General features: G+C 30.7%; 3 protein-coding genes across 6 annotated transcripts in view; 1 reads left to right on the plus strand and 2 right to left on the minus strand.

The window, feature by feature from the left end:
• Eip78C (Ecdysone-induced protein 78C) overlaps window positions 1-3599 on the plus strand; it is a 170645-nt gene extending 167046 nt beyond the window's left edge. For 2 of the 3 annotated variants that reach the window (XM_036364666.2, XM_036364661.2), the window contains 3 exons: window positions 420-991; window positions 1322-1597; window positions 2705-3599. In XM_036364666.2, coding sequence (XP_036220559.2) covers window positions 420-991; window positions 1322-1597; window positions 2705-3082 — 1226 coding nt within the window. In that variant the 3' untranslated portion in view covers window positions 3083-3599. The remainder of the gene's footprint in view (window positions 1-419; window positions 992-1321; window positions 1598-2704) is intronic. The other variant, XM_036364665.2, reaches the window with a different exon arrangement.
• A 6345-nt stretch (window positions 3600-9944) lies between these two features.
• On the minus strand, window positions 9945-11402 carry LOC106627401 (inositol monophosphatase 1). The gene is made up of 4 exons (XM_070112176.1): window positions 11019-11402; window positions 10758-10891; window positions 10324-10692; window positions 9945-10253 (listed from the first exon to the last, which is right to left on the minus strand). The coding sequence occupies exons 1-4, from the start codon at window positions 11088-11090 to the stop codon at window positions 9989-9991; spliced, it is 840 nt and encodes a 279-aa protein (XP_069968277.1). The 5' UTR covers window positions 11091-11402; the 3' UTR covers window positions 9945-9988.
• Window positions 11403-11461: 59 nt separating this feature from the next.
• Window positions 11462-12945, minus strand: LOC138855603 (uncharacterized). Of its 2 annotated transcripts, none has more exons than XM_014247506.3 (4): window positions 12595-12945; window positions 12371-12529; window positions 12139-12310; window positions 11462-12079 (listed from the first exon to the last, which is right to left on the minus strand). In XM_014247506.3, exons 1-4 carry the CDS (start codon window positions 12797-12799, stop codon window positions 11656-11658), a joined length of 960 nt encoding a protein of 319 aa, XP_014102981.1. In that variant the 5' UTR covers window positions 12800-12945; the 3' UTR covers window positions 11462-11655. The 2 variants fall into 2 exon arrangements, with proteins under 2 accessions (XP_014102981.1, XP_014102982.1); XM_014247507.3 differs by having other exon boundaries at window positions 12139-12307; window positions 12595-12941.
• Window positions 12946-15793: the final 2848 nt, after the last annotated feature.

Genomic DNA, 15793 nt, shown 5'->3' on the forward strand with positions numbered 1-15793 from the left:
TAGTTACATACCGAAATTGAAATATAATTTATTTTAAGCGAATGCCAAAATACGAAAATCTTGATGGCAGAAAATATATTACATCTGATGATCAACTATTTTAGGCAGAAAGTATAAAACTGACACTATTTTTAACTTAAAGAGCTATGTACTTTAGGCAGTACTGCGATTCTGAACTTAAGTTCCATTTTTTTTATCTGATCGTGCAATTGGAATGCAATTTACTGTTACATGTAGAGAAAATATACTACCCTTCTAAGAAATTTTAGCTTTAAATGTTTACCATCAGTTTTCCAATATTTAACTGAGTTGTACTAAAAATCGTTATGTACCATATACATCATATACATCTACATAGTTCACGATTTGAATCCAAAAACTAATTTTCTATTTTCTGTATTTTTTTTCTTTCCTTCCAGCTGTTCGTTATGGTCGCGTACCGAAACGTTCACGTGAGCTGAATGGCACACCTTCGTCCACGGATGATCCGAACGTCATTGTGCGTGTGAATACACCGAATACACCGCAAACGCCACAAATGTGTTCAGTCGCCTCGTCACCCTCCGAATTGGGCTGTACGGGCCAAAGTAGTGTCGCCAACACAGCCAACACACCGGGACCGGGCGGTGTTGGTGGTATGGGTGTGGGCGTTAATATGAGCGTCAGCGTAGGTGCCGGCGGTGCTGGCGGCATGATGGGACAATGCGGCAATGTTAGCGTTGGCGTCGGCGTCGGCGGTATGAGTGTGGTCGGTAACGGTGGCAGTGGTGGTGGTGGTGGCGGTGGCGGTAATGTTGGCATTACCAGCGTCGATAATAACGGTTGCGGTGTTGTCGATATGCAAGGCCCTACCGCCGAACTGACCGTTTACGATGTGATTATGTGCGTCTCACAGGCGCATCGCATGCACTGCTCATACACGGAGGAGCAGACACGCGAATTGATGCGGCGACCGGTGTCGGTGCCGCAGAATGGAGTAAGTACATGCTATGTAGGTAAACGTTCTTGTTGTGCTATATACATATACCGTTATGCAAATTCCATGTCCGCTAAATTGATTTAATTTTACATAAACCACCACTAAATTCACACTTCCAGTGACGCATACAAATCACTCATCATCACACGCGGTTATCATGTAGTTCAAGCATTGACCCATAAAAGCTGCCTAACAGTCATTAAACCAGCATAATCATAAACCAATTTTAATGTGTGTACCTTCCCCCATTCCCTTTTGACCCATTTTCCCTCAATTATGCACAAACTGTTCTACACTCACGTCAGTCCACTAATTACTTATTGTATTTGCTTTTGTTTCTAGATTGCCACTTCAGTATCGGAAACAATGGAATTTCAGAAAATTTGGCTGTGGCAACAGTATGCGGGGCGCGTCACGCCCGGCGTGCAACGTATCGTCGAATTTGCGAAGCGTGTACCGGGCTTTTGTGATTTCACACAAGACGATCAGCTGATACTCATCAAATTGGGCTTCTTCGAGGTGTGGCTCAGCCATGTGGCACGTATGATCAATGATGCAACATTGACATTCGACGATGGCACTTATCTGACACGACAACAACTGGAAATTCTCTATGATGTAAGTCAACTCGCATATTGCGAATAGTTTGTCAGCTACTTTTTTCAGAGGGCGTGGCATAATAATTGTAAACAACAAAAATGAACTCAATAATTTTTGATAGGGCCTCAAATAATTATAGGTACATATGAATGTAGTAGGCTAGGCGTAAATTTCAAATTACTTACTTTCATGGGTCTCTAGTTAAGACAGTGACCGATATCTCCCTGGGACCGATATCTCCTTGAAATCTTGTATAAACGAATCTTAACTATGCTCCGCAGCAAAGCATTCAAACAGGTTCCGATGCCGTTGGATCCGATTCAATTTCTTTATCCAGTCAAGTGCTTTTTCGACGCAGAACCCAAATACGACCAAGTTAGACTGCCTCACTTACTGACGAATTTTATGTTTGGGATAGGAATTGTGCTTCGTGCTCCATGAGGTTTTAATCGCCTATACGAAATTCCTCGCGCTTAATAAATATAGGTAGCTCAACTAACGGTTGTGCCGGAAAAATATTCTTCTGACCATATCATATTAGTATCAAAGTGCCAACACCTTTAAATATTTTTAATGTTAAATTTTTATAACCATATCCGTAGTGTTCTCCTTTAGATCGGAACTTCGCAGTATCCTTCGAAACTGTGAACTCCAACAGTAAAAATGTCTTCTGCTAAAGATACCGAACATACAGAGGCTTTTAGTCTGCCATTCCTACGACTGTCGGGTCTACGTAACCGGAATGTACCCGGATTTTTATTCAGCCAAGGGCTGCCAACTCGGCAACATTCTTCAAATTTATTTCAAGAATATTTTCTGTCGCTACGCCAACAACAACAAGGCTTATAGTCTTCAAAATAACTAATACAAAAGGAGTTCGGAAATGCGGAGCATCAGCGTAATTAGGTTTTTTAAACAACAACTTTCTAAAGCTTCGGTCGGAGTGCTCGTTTAATTAAAATTCGAAGTTCTCGCATTATTTGGAATTTTGAAAATCTTTGAATCGTATTCTATTTAACCCTTATTTATTTTATATATAATTATAATAGTTTATGTTTTCATTACTTTATTTAAATTACAAAAACAAAATCGAATTTAATGCAAAAAATTTGTATTATCTTCCAGAACGACTTCGTCATCTCACTAGTGAATTTCGCCAACACCCTCAACAGTTACGGTTTAAGTGATACTGAAATCGGTCTCTTCTCCGCCATGGTATTGCTCGCCTCCGATCGTTCCGGCCTCGCTGAACCGAAAATGATTTCACGATCACGCGAACGCGTCGCCGAAGCACTGCGTGTACAACTTGTCCGCTCACGTGCCGGTTCCACACAAGCGCTACAACTGATGCCAGCACTCGAGGCTAAAATACCCGAATTACGTTCGTTGGGCGCCAAGCATTTCTCACATTTAGACTGGTTACGAATGAATTGGACCAAACTGCGATTGCCACCACTCTTTGCAGAGATATTCGATATACCCAAGACAGAGGATGATCTGTGAAGGACGGACGAATAGACTGTGACGCAAGTTAATCCAAAAGGAAAAGTTAAAACATAAATACGAAGCGTAATAAGGATAAACGTTATGAAAGTGAAATTGCCGCAAAAGACGAAAATACATACACAGGAAAGTGAAGGGGGGGAAAGAGAGAAGAAAGGAAGAGCAGAGTAGAGTAGAGAGGGCTGTGGAGCTATGGGGGAACGCTTGACCAAACACACAGTTTGCAAAAAGAGATTTATGTATGTGAAAATAAGAAGTGAAAACAACAACAACAACAACAAATAACAATATGATTACTATACGTTTTCTAAACCTAGCGTGAATAGTTTTTAAGCAACAGAAACATATTTACATATTTAATTTATATGATGGAAGTAAAAATTATTATTTAAAATAATAATAATAATAATACAAATTGTTTATATAATTTTAAAAAGTAATCGTAGCACGATTAGCTTATAGATTTTCCTGCTACTTATTAAAAAAAAAGCATAAAATAAAAAAATAAAAAATAAAATGTTTTGTTGTTTTATAAAAAATAGTTTAGCAGAAACTCTTTCATAATTTGTGTTTTATGAAAAATAGTTACCAGTTTTAGCTATACATGCATACATTTATATACATAAATAATTATAATAGTAAAGTGAAGAAAAATACATTATTTACAAGCTTACTTACATACATACATACAAACATCACGTGATCATGCCACAGACAAATGTAACATTGCAATATCAGCAAGAAAAATTAAAAACAACCTTAAATATTTAAAATTTAAATGAAAAACTGCAAGCATTTAAGGTCAAGAAGGCATTAAAAATAATAATGAATATTAGAAACATAACCACATGTGTAGTAAAACGCATCAATTCAAAAATGCAACACTGACATAAAAAACATAACTAAATAGTGGAAATTTAGCCGTGAACAAATAAAACAAGTATTCATACATACTCGTACATATGTATATTCGAAAAACACATTAAAATTACTAAATACGAAAAACCTAAAAATTAAAAAAAAATGCGCTAAATAAATTTGAAGCAACGTATTTATTTTATTTAAAAATACATTACAGTGAGAGAAATAAATTTATCGATCGATTATCGATTTTATACGTTATGCAGTATCTTTGTTTTAAAGTTGTTAGATAACAAAAAAAATTTTACTTTGTAATTTGCTATAGAATCTATGTAAAAAGTATTTAAATTTTTTTTTGCAACTAAAAAAAATATTATTTTTAATGATACACTTGCCTAGCAGTTCATTAAAATCGTCGCATACGGCCGTAAATTAAAGAACAAAACAACCACTATAAATCTCAATTGTTAAAACTGTTACACTTAAAACATACATACATATGTATATGATATAAGTAAATTACATACATACATCTACGGTACATAGCATTAGCGAATATATTAGCAAACTTAGCGCCCATCTCAACTCGTAACATAAAAAAAAAACTAAATATTGAAAAGTAAAAAAACAAAACACTTCTCGATCAAAAAATTTAATAAAATAAATAAATAAAAAACAAATGTAAATAAGTGCACGAATAATTAACGTAGTAGAAATAAATTACATTATGCCACAACACGAATTCCTACGCATACGCTCCGCTCATAAAACTAAACCTCAAATGCTAACAAGATTATATGGACCACTATTAAAACATTAGCAGTAGCAATAACAAATGCACATATTTTATATCCTTCCAGCCATTTGAGTTTTAAATTTCAAAATAGCATTTTAAATAACACTAAATAAAATTTTATTATGTACACTCAAAGTCATATATATAAATAAACGAGTATATATGTATAATCCAATAGAATCTCTTGACAAATCATACACTAAGTATCAGCGTTTGCCTTCATTATTCACAAACTCGTAAAAAATATTTATTTCATTGCGTCTCATTAAAAATGTTGTAAAATTTTGTAGACTTAAATGTATTTTCATTGAACACTTTGTAATGAACCTAAGGTTTCACCTCAACCACAACATAATTTTCACTGTTTTTTTTTTGTTGCATATATCACTTATATGCATATGTACATTTGTTTTTAAGTTCTCCCTTTCGACATCTTCCAAATCATGAATGCGTTGACTTTCATAACTGACCTAGCCTTAATAATAATGTATATAATGTTTAAATCTAAACAATGTGTGTTAATCAGCACATAAACATATTTCACTCATTAAATATACATACATACGTGCATACATGTATACTTACTATAAATATATATGATCATTTTATAAATCAGCAATATGCATAAATATAATATGTACATCTGCAGTAAATATATTCATATATCATATATCATTTTCGTCCTTCTCATTTAAATGATTTAAACTATAAGTGCCCTGTAGTTTTTGTTTGGTTATTTTTTGTTTTATATAAATATTTAAGCATAATTTTAATGAATTCTATATTAAGGCCTGAGTATATGTATATGTAAGTGGCAATCACAGCAACAACACTGCGCATTAATTATTATTTTGTTTGTATTAAATATTTTTTTATACATTATATGAAAAAAATGAGAAATACAACAAACTACATTAATTCTATGTTTTACTTTTGCAATTTTAAATAGTTAAAAGTAAATGCAAGCAAACGACTACAAAACATTATTAGTTATGTAGATATAAATTTTTTTCTAAATAAAACTTAAACTTTTATTACACAAAACCATCACTTTATTTTTTGTTTTATTTTTAATATTTAATGTTGTAATAAGTTTGTTGCAACATCATTTCATTTGAATTGGAACTTTTATATCACTTGACAGGTGCATATATTTAAAGTTTATATTAAAGATTGTCTGCTCGATAATAAGAATAACTTAAGCGCAAGAAAATGGGTTAGCTATTTTTATTGACTCTTTATTGAATAATATATTCTATGATGCTAACAAAGAATTAGTTCACTGCAAGCTACCCGTGGTCATTGTGGCATTTAAATATTCGCCAGTGCCCCTTCGAACCAAAGGCAGCAGAGCATGTTAAATAGCTTTTTGTTTTTTTACAATATACAATGAAATTGAAATTTAAAATTTTCCAATAAATAATAAAAATGAGAGATGTACAATTGCCTTTGCAATATTTAAATTTAACTTAACTGTCACAAAAGATATTGGAAAACGCTGTGTATGAACTATTGTCAGCTTCGCGTTGCCAAAATGTTGCAAAAATTATGCATCTGTTAACACAGACAATTTTTCTTGACAAACGGAACTTCATGTTTTTCAGTCATCATTTCACAACTAATACTATTTGTATTAATTCTACAATGCAATATTATAAGTAAATAAAAGCCAATTTAACTTAGTTTTCGTATCACCGCATTTCCCAGCAAGAACACAGTGGGATGTAAACAAGAAATTACCATAAGCAATTAGTTGGCAAAGCCAAGTGCAACCGTGTAGGAAGCCGTTAGTTTTCAGTAATGTACATAGCAGAGTGAAAGAATTTGCAATATATTCAGAAAAAATGTTATACAAATTTAACAAAATTCATTAGTGCAAATTGTTATAAGAAGTGTATAATCGCTGTTATTACAAAAACACATCGTTTAATGCAAAATATTGTTGTTCTAGTGTGCTCTATTTTGTATGTACGATGCACGCTTCCTAAATTTCCCACCATAGCGCGGAATAACCTAAAATGTGTAAAAATGTGTATCACATGAATCATAATATAGTAAAAAGTGCATAAAATACGTGCAAATTGATATGCAAAGTAATTTTAGTACAATGTACTATAACCGCAAGTTTTACGTGATAAATCCTTGGCGGAAAAGGTATTGAGCGAATCCGCTGCAAAATATAAATATTAGATTTCCGGTTGTGTGCCGTGGTGTTTATTAAAATCTTTTTCAGATACGTACACGCAACATGTACAATACAAAACTTGATCATCTACACAGAAAAATATAAACGGTTGAAGTTGAAGTAAGTAATTTTCTGCCTATAAATTATAATTTAATATTCATTTGAGCTAAATATTATTGAAATGCATGCATTTCATATCTGCGAGACGATGATCTAGAACTTTTTAAACATTTCCATTGATTTACACACGACAAACACATTCTAAACAACAAATTATGCAACTGAAATTAGTACACTTCCATTCCTTATCACACCCTTAATAATCTTGTTTTCCATAGTTACTTCAGTCACAAAGATTAAAAAGATTTTCCTCTTTAAGCATCTCTAAGACCTCGTATATTAAGCGAACCCACATAGGTCTATAGACTAGCTGCAAGTTTTGTAAGATAATCGAATTTAAACTGTATAAAAATCCATTATATATAACCTAATCACTTGGTAGTTAATAACTTTCTGCCTTTCATTTTGCCTTTATTCAGAGTAAATCATAAAGTACAATTTGCATATATGTGTATGTGTTTAAATCGTAAATTTTTAGATAAAACCTTTGTATTAGTAATATAAAAAATTAAGTAACAGACTAAGTAGTTTTGTATAAGAATTTATTTCTAAATTTTTAAAATTGTCGCGATTACAAATACTTTAATATAAAATTAACTTAAATTAAAATTTAGGTCAGACACATATAATATGACAACAGGGAGCGTACCTAGGTATATATGTATGAGCCATATAGCTTTTAAGTATATTTTAATGTAGTAAAGCATAAATTGACTTGCTTAGTCTAAGAAGGCTGGTGTAATAAATATTATTTTTCTATCCATTTTATTTTAGTTTTGTGCGCTAAACATATAATACAATATAAATCAGTGCATATAATATGGACTTTAAAACTATTTATGTGAATCGTTATGTATATGTACTTACTTTCACGTACACTTACATTTTTAGTGCAATCGCATGCTTCCTGTAAATATATTTTTTTTATGTGGGATCTCAAATGAATGAAAAGGATTTGTGTATGTAAGTGTTTTTTTTTTGTGATTTTAAATAAAAGAAAACCAACTCAATTCCCAGTGATTAAATCGGTAAAACGTAATAAAAGCATTTTGTTTATCATGTTTGAATGCCATAATAGTTCATCATCACTCAGATCATAATTTTCAAATATAATAAAACCAAAATTACTTAAAATAAATTTACATTTATACAGTGATGACAATGAATGATCACGAACAGTATACTATGTAGTGGCGCAACTATAATTATACTAAAAACAACAACATATAAGAGTGTCAAATTTTTCAATTTTTTATGAAAATTCCATTAAAATGTGTGAAAACGGTACATTAATATAGAATTTAAGATAAAATCTAGTTATAGAGGATGTGTTCTAGATCTACAATATATACAGAATGTGTATTAGATATGAAAATATCGACATATATACAGTTTGGCAGTAGATTTATACATATACACACGGTTATCATAACATAATCGGTTTTATGGTGTAACTTAAAAACTCATAAAATATGCATATATCTATATATAATATGTATATATAAAATAATATATATAAATGGATGTATTTATAGTCATACATTTAAAATTATATAGCACAAATCACTTAATGCGTTTCCTTAATTATTTAAGTGTGTATACATACAATATAAAGATGAATTTTAAATAACACAAATATACATATAATTTAAAATATTGCTCTTCTTCCTAAAAAACAAATAAACTCAACATTTTCAAATGTAATGTAATGAGGCAATGTAAGGTTTTGCAGTACTATTCTAATCTACTTATCTAATAGAATAATAAGGAAATAAAAAATTAAATGTTTATGTACAACATTTGCAAGTACATACATATATACTATTATATATGCGTGTAAATTTAAACTACTCTTCGCTTTTGCTGTGAAAACCAAAAAATAAATAAATAATTAAATGTTTACTCGATCTTGAAGTAGTTCAATTTACTCTTTTTAACTATTTATGGATAGATAACGAAAGAGATAATACACTTAAACGTTAAACTTACGCGTACATATTTATATGTATGGTATACGCGTACACACAAACATAATTTATTTACAAATATGAAAAAACAAGTGCAGGTGAAGCATTTCTAATAGAATATAATGTAGTAGTTTACTAACAGCAATAATTAAAATAAATGAAATTGTAATGGTAATAGTGGGAGCTATTTCAATAATATGATTAAAAAAAATAACAATTATATAAACGATTTGCTGATTTTAAAACCATAAAGCGTAAACTAAATAGTATTCGACACATTTCTTTAATTCTGAAAATTTAGACACATTTAGTTAAATATATTGAAACTGATATCGGCATACATGCATACATACATACATATGTAGAGATATTGATAAATATGGTGAACTTAAAACTGTGAAAGAATATATAATATAATATGAATATGAAAATAAAAAAGAAACTGTTTTATTGCAAGAAACTTTAAAGGTCTTACTTTTTCTAAGATTTATTGTAATGTTATTCGCGATTTAAACGAATATTTATCAAGCATTCGAATTTTTTACAATTTGACGACTACTTGATAACTACCAATTGAGGCGTAGGCGTTATGCACTTACCACGCTAATCACCTACTTATAAATGTATAAGTATGTACGTATGTTGACATACAACAATTAGCTAATCTTACATGTATACAAACATTCTATAATCCAGTATACTTTTTCTGCGCGTAACTACAGAGGGAACTTACAGTGCAGCGATAATTTATAATGGAAAATTTATTCATTTTTAAAAACATTTATTTAAACTTTCAAAACAATTGGATCCAGCAATAGTTTGTAAAATCTGTATTGTTTTTTTATTTTTTAAAAAATTTTACAATTTTTTTACATAAAAATAAATGTATGTTAATGTATAATTTTTAAACAACTACTCACTTCAACCTACATGTTTTTTTTTGCATCACCTTTAACCCTTTTTAATATCATATGGAATTAATCATCCCGTGGTTGTGGACAGAATTGTGTCAAGTGTTTAGCAAATTCTTGTGCCAATTCTTCACTGGATGCAGCCAAAACACGTCTTGACATAATATCGAATTTGTCACCTGAGGTATCAATAACAACGCCGCCTGCTTCAAGCACTAACAATTCGCCAGCACATACATCCCAAGCATGTACGCCAAATTCGAAATTAATATCGGCCGCGCCGAGCGCAACCATGCAGAGATTGAGTGCGGCAGCGCCCAACATGCGAAATCTTTTGAAAATAGATAATACAATATCGTTTATAAACAAAATACAACTCGAAAACTGAATTGCCAACCTACCCATGCACCTTTGGCACTATTTTCTGGAAGTTTTCGAAAACGACTTTTAACTTGTCCGTATCGCGTGATGTACCAAATTCAGATGTAACTAAAGATTTGCCCAATTCCTTTTGGCCGCTAACGTGTATACGACGTCCATTTAGATAAGCGCCCTGGCCACGACGCGCACTGAAACGTTGGCCCAGCATTGGATTAAAAACAATACCAATTTCGGTGACTTTATTCACCTTCAAACCAATTGAAATGCATGAGTGTGGAAAAGAGTGTACGAAATTCATGGTACCATCAACTGGATCAATAATCCAGGTGGGCGCATCTGTTAGCTTGTTTGGTGCGCCGCCAGCAGCGCTCTCTTCCTCACCAATAAATCTGAAATGAAGTTGATAATTTAATTATGAAATACAGAATTGACACTTTGTCGTTAAAAGTCTTACTTGTGGTCGGGAAAGGAATCTAGCAAACCATTTATCAACAGCTGTTCCACTTCTTTATCTGTGGCAGTAACCAAATCAATATCGTTCGCCTTTTCTTCGAACTCTTGTCGTGTTTCATTACGTTTTGCCACCAACTGTATTGAATCGTATAAAAATCGATATACATACATACAGAAATATGTATATGCGTAAACATTTCAGTATAAACAATCATGACATAATAATAAAACTTTGAAATCAGCACAGCCTTTGGAAACTTACCGCACCTGCTTTGTCCACCAATTGTGAGACAACTTCAAAGCACTTATTCAACTCCACACTGCAATCACCCATTCTTATATTTTTACTTCTGCAAATGTAATTTGTATGTATAAATTGACAGGATACGGAATTAAACGCCGAATAAATGCACTGATGATTTGCAAAGCGTTTGAGTAGCAAATAGGAACTGCGTAACGACGCCGTTGAAAAGGACACTGCAAATAACTTGCTTCACAATACTTGAAAGAAATTAGCAGCAAAAATTTATATGTTTAATTTAATTAAGTAATAACCACGACAGCAGCTAAATGAAGAATATATGCATATTCGCAGTGAACTGACGGAAATGACTAAGAAAACTAATTGCAAAAGCTGGAGAACGGAAATATTCCACTACTGCCGGCAAAAATATGACAAATAAAAAAAATTAAGTGTGTGAGTGTATAGCGCTGCGTATGAATGATACGGGGTTGCCATTTTCGATTTATTTTATGAATTTTTTCGATTTTTATGATTGTTTTTGGCAAATTTTCTTTTTTAATAATTTCTTAGTACTAGACTGAAACTTAGGAATTTTTAATTATATATTATTATAAAAAAAGTTTTTATTATATATACTGCATATACATATAAAAGCTTATTCCAACAATTCTGAAGTATAACAGTGGTCTCTCAAATGCGCTATTGGTACTTTCGTATTCAACCATGCTCTTACTTTGCGCACCGCAGGTATTGGAAAACCTCGATTGTATAAGTAGTTATAGATTTTGGGGCTTTTGTTATATATAAACTTAGCTTGTTCTACATCGCTTATAGACCAATGTGTTCTGTTCGCGTCAGACTTTAATATATCCAACTGTTTTTTTGAAAAAATCTTTACCAATTTCATCTCTATACTTGTCTTTTCACTTTGTGCCGTCGTTACTTGTTTTTCCAAAAATTTTAGCTCGCATGTATATTTGCGCTTTAAAAGTTCTATTTCCAGTTTGGACGCTACGATTTCCTTCTGTTGCTTTTTATTTTCTTTGCGTAGCTCTTCAATTTCTTGTTGCTGTTTTTCTCTACATAGAAATTATAATTTTACATTTTTCAAAAATATTTTATTTTATGCCGTACTTACAACTTCATTTCTAAGTCTTCAATCTCCTCAAATGGAGTTCTATATGTTTCGAAGAATGGCTCAAGCGATGTTGGAGTTTCGACAGCATTATTCATATCCAATAAAGCAGCATCACTGTTTGTTAAATCAACGGTCTCTACTGATGCCATCTTCGTTTCTTCGAGCACTACTACTTTAATATTTACCAAATTTTTAATTCATGATTTTACAAAATTAATTAAACTTGCATTACCTGCAGTATTATGTTCAGCATCATATTGCTTAATTAATTCGTTCACAATTCTTTTATTTTCTCTTCGCATTGCTTTTTCCTTACGCTCGGCATCGCTTAACTCCACTTTGAAAATAGTTGGTACAACACCGCGCTTAAGTATGCGTTTTTTTGCGAAACCTATGTTGTTTTTATCAAATTATATATAATTTACTTTGAAAAATTTGTAAATAAATGATTTATACCCATTTCATACTCGACTCCGTTTTCGATGTCCTCCTTTTTAAAATGTTTCATGCATATGTAATTTGTCCGCGGATTGAAAACTTTTTTGCGCCCACAGAATTTCACCCATTCCTTTGACAACTCTTCATTAGCAGGAAAATTAAAGAAACTGCAAGATTCCTTTTGACAACTTTGACTTGAACAATTTAAAACCGCACACTTCATTTTAGCTGTTTTTATTTTTAAATTAATGTTTAGTACACAACAGAAAATTATATGTAGCTTTTGGTTTAACAAAAATATGCTGTTGTGACGTGCCCTGAACAGCTGATCTTGTCAAACTCATTGCGTTTGACACGCAAATATGTAAACAAGCAATTATAAGCAGTCGATTGCACGCGATTATCGATAATCAATTGATAACACATTCTACTTTACATATTGTTAATTTTTATGTTATTTTCTAATATTTGTAGCTTATATTATTTAATTTTAATTTACTTATTGCATGTTTTGAGAAGATGCTTTTTATCATGTTCATATTATGTATCATATGAACTCTTACGTGTCATAGTTCATTGTCACATTTTAAACAAATTCAAAGGCACACACAAACAAAGTTCAACGTTTCATTTAAGTGGTTATATCCACTTGCAAGTCAGAAAAGTGCATTTCAAAATAAATAAATAAGTAAAAATAATGTGCATTTAAAAAAATGTATCTACTTAAATAATCGATGGTTTATTTTGAAAAATTTGCATTCGCTTGATCCCGTAGCCTATCTCCAAGAAGACCATCGAAAAAAGGTGTCTGACGTTGATGAAGATTTTTTTGCTTGAAATTATCTCAAATCCAAAAACAAAAAAATAATAATAAATAGATGTATACAGATAATGATCGTAGAACTAATCAAAATATTGATTTTTGACAAAATGGCGGCTTTTAAAAAATAATAATTTTTTTGTGAAAAATTTACTCTTCAGAAAAATGAAAATAAAATGGAATTAAAAAAAAATATGCAAATTTCCTTCCAGTGATCATTATATATATCATGAAGTTCGTGTGAAAATTTCAAGTCGATCGGTCCAGTCATTTCGAAGAAACTTTCTTCACCGGCTCGGAACGCAGCGTTTTGAAAAAACGCGTATAAAGTTTTGGGAGGCGATTACACTAACTTAACAAATTCTTACAAATACACTCATGTGCACAACTATTTGCCGTATCCACTTCAAATTTTCGGATAATATTCTCAAATTTGTATATGTATGTATTGTACATTCGATATACATATAACAAAAATCGATTTTTTCAAATTCACAAGTTGATACAACTCCTTTATAAAAACAAATTATAACCCTTTTCAAAATTTTTGTTTTTATTGCTCTTTTATTTTCGGCTAAATATTTATACATTAATTTACATACATACTATTTGTATATGCGTTAGTGTTGAATAACCATTGTCATTATCATCATATAATTTTGCAACAATTAGACACTTTTTTTTAAATAAATACTAAGTTTTTGAAGTAACGGAATTCACATTTATCATACGTACATGTGTATGTATGTATATAGATTGGCTTCTCGGCTTTTTTTCACCATTAAAACAACTTTTTAAATTTTTTCAATAGCTCTACAGCCAGTTGAAACGAACAACAACAACAGCATGCTTGTGTAATAAATTAAGTTTTCAATAATATTTTTTAAATATGTAAATTTAGATTAAAGTCATGAAGCATGCCTTAGAACTAGTGTAACTTTGTTATAAAGCATTCTTCCGGGAGGGCTACAATATGCAAAGTTTTTTTGATTTTAGTTTTCGACATTGCATACATTTAAAGTGTGTAAACAATATTTATTTGCTATATAGTCATAATAAACAAGTGTAATTTACGTGATATGTATTTGTTGCTTGCGAGTCTTTTGCAAATAGTTTGCATCATTGAAAATGTAAATTCAACACAGTCAAACAGGTGTCTGTGCAGTCCAACAAGCAGTCATTAATTGCCTCCCTCTTGAAAATCGCCTTTATTTCTTTATTTGCAGACTTATTCACAATTTGAGAACTACATAAGTCTCTCTTATCCCTACTGATATGTTAAATAATCACAACTTACAGCCTAACGATATGTATGCATGTACGTATGTTTGTGTGGTTGTGGTTACAGCCAAGTCAACTTTATATTTTTCATTGATATACCAGTTGGATTTAGGAAGCCACAAGTTTATATATTCTGCTCAAAATATATATATTTCTTTAAGTATGTATATTTATATATACTTATGGATGGCTTTATTTGCAGTTTTCATATTTTTCAATCAACTTTTTTTTAAGTAATATAAGTTTATACTCATTTATACTTTTAAATATGGTGCCTTAAAGGAAAAAGTATGTCTCTGTTAGATATCATTAAGAAAATCAATTTATAAATAATTTGTATGTAAAATCTACTGTCATAATAAGTTTAAAAAAAAGTTTTTGTAGATAGTGATGCCTTTTCCAAATAAATACTTATTAAATAAAACTTTGGGGAACGAAATATTTTTGAATGAGTTTTTTATCCAGAATTTTATATTTTAATATCCCTTTATTTTCCGAATCATAAGAAGTATTGTAAGTAATATAATCAAATGAAAATCTATTAATAAGTGTTGCTCCACTGTGTCTATACTGAATATAAAAAATAATATAATAACAAATTATAAAATACATAATAATAAAAATAATAAAAAATAAAAAAAAATAATTTAATATATTAAAAATAATAACAAAAATTAATAAAAAAAAACATAATAATAAATATATAAACATTATTAAAATAAAAAAACAATAACAATGGATATATAAAAATTAATTTTTTTATGTGTGTATATTTATAATCAATAGTATTTATCGATAACATACTTTTTCAACCCTTTAATTTGTATAGCACAATTTTTGTATAAACTTTAAGCATATAAATGTATAAATATACATTTTTTTTATTGCGACAATCATAATTGTTAGTTGACAAAATTAAACCAGGTCCAAATCAAATCAGTGTCAAATTGTCCAATGAAACTAATATCAAAAATATGATCGTCTTTATTTGTTGTTTTGAATTATTTGAACTTCAAAAACAGTAAAAAAAATATCCGAACAAACCTAAGGAACATTTTGAAATTATATACTCTATATGATATCTTTAATATTTAACTATTTTTAACAGATTTATAA

The sequence above is a fragment of the Bactrocera oleae genome, chromosome 6, assembly GCF_042242935.1.
Source record: "Bactrocera oleae isolate idBacOlea1 chromosome 6, idBacOlea1, whole genome shotgun sequence".
NCBI classification, from domain to species: Eukaryota; Metazoa; Arthropoda; class Insecta; order Diptera; family Tephritidae; genus Bactrocera; species Bactrocera oleae.

Coding starts and splice junctions, on each gene's coding strand:
- LOC106627401 (XM_070112176.1), bottom strand. CDS start 11,090: ATGGGTGATTGCAGTGTGGAGTTGAATAAGTGCTTTGAAGTTGTCTCA. Junction 10,693..10,757: donor GATTCCTTTCCCGACCACAA/GTAAGACTTTTA, acceptor ACTTCATTTCAG/ATTTATTGGTGAGGAAGAGA. Junction 10,254..10,323: donor ATAGTGCCAAAGGTGCATGG/GTAGGTTGGCAA, acceptor TATTTTCAAAAG/ATTTCGCATGTTGGGCGCTG.
- LOC138855603 (XM_014247506.3), bottom strand. CDS start 12,799: ATGAAGTGTGCGGTTTTAAATTGTTCAAGTCAAAGTTGTCAAAAGGAA. Junction 12,530..12,594: donor CGGAGTCGAGTATGAAATGG/GTATAAATCATT, acceptor AAAACAACATAG/GTTTCGCAAAAAAACGCATA. Junction 12,311..12,370: donor TGCTGAACATAATACTGCAG/GTAATGCAAGTT, acceptor TAAATATTAAAG/TAGTAGTGCTCGAAGAAACG.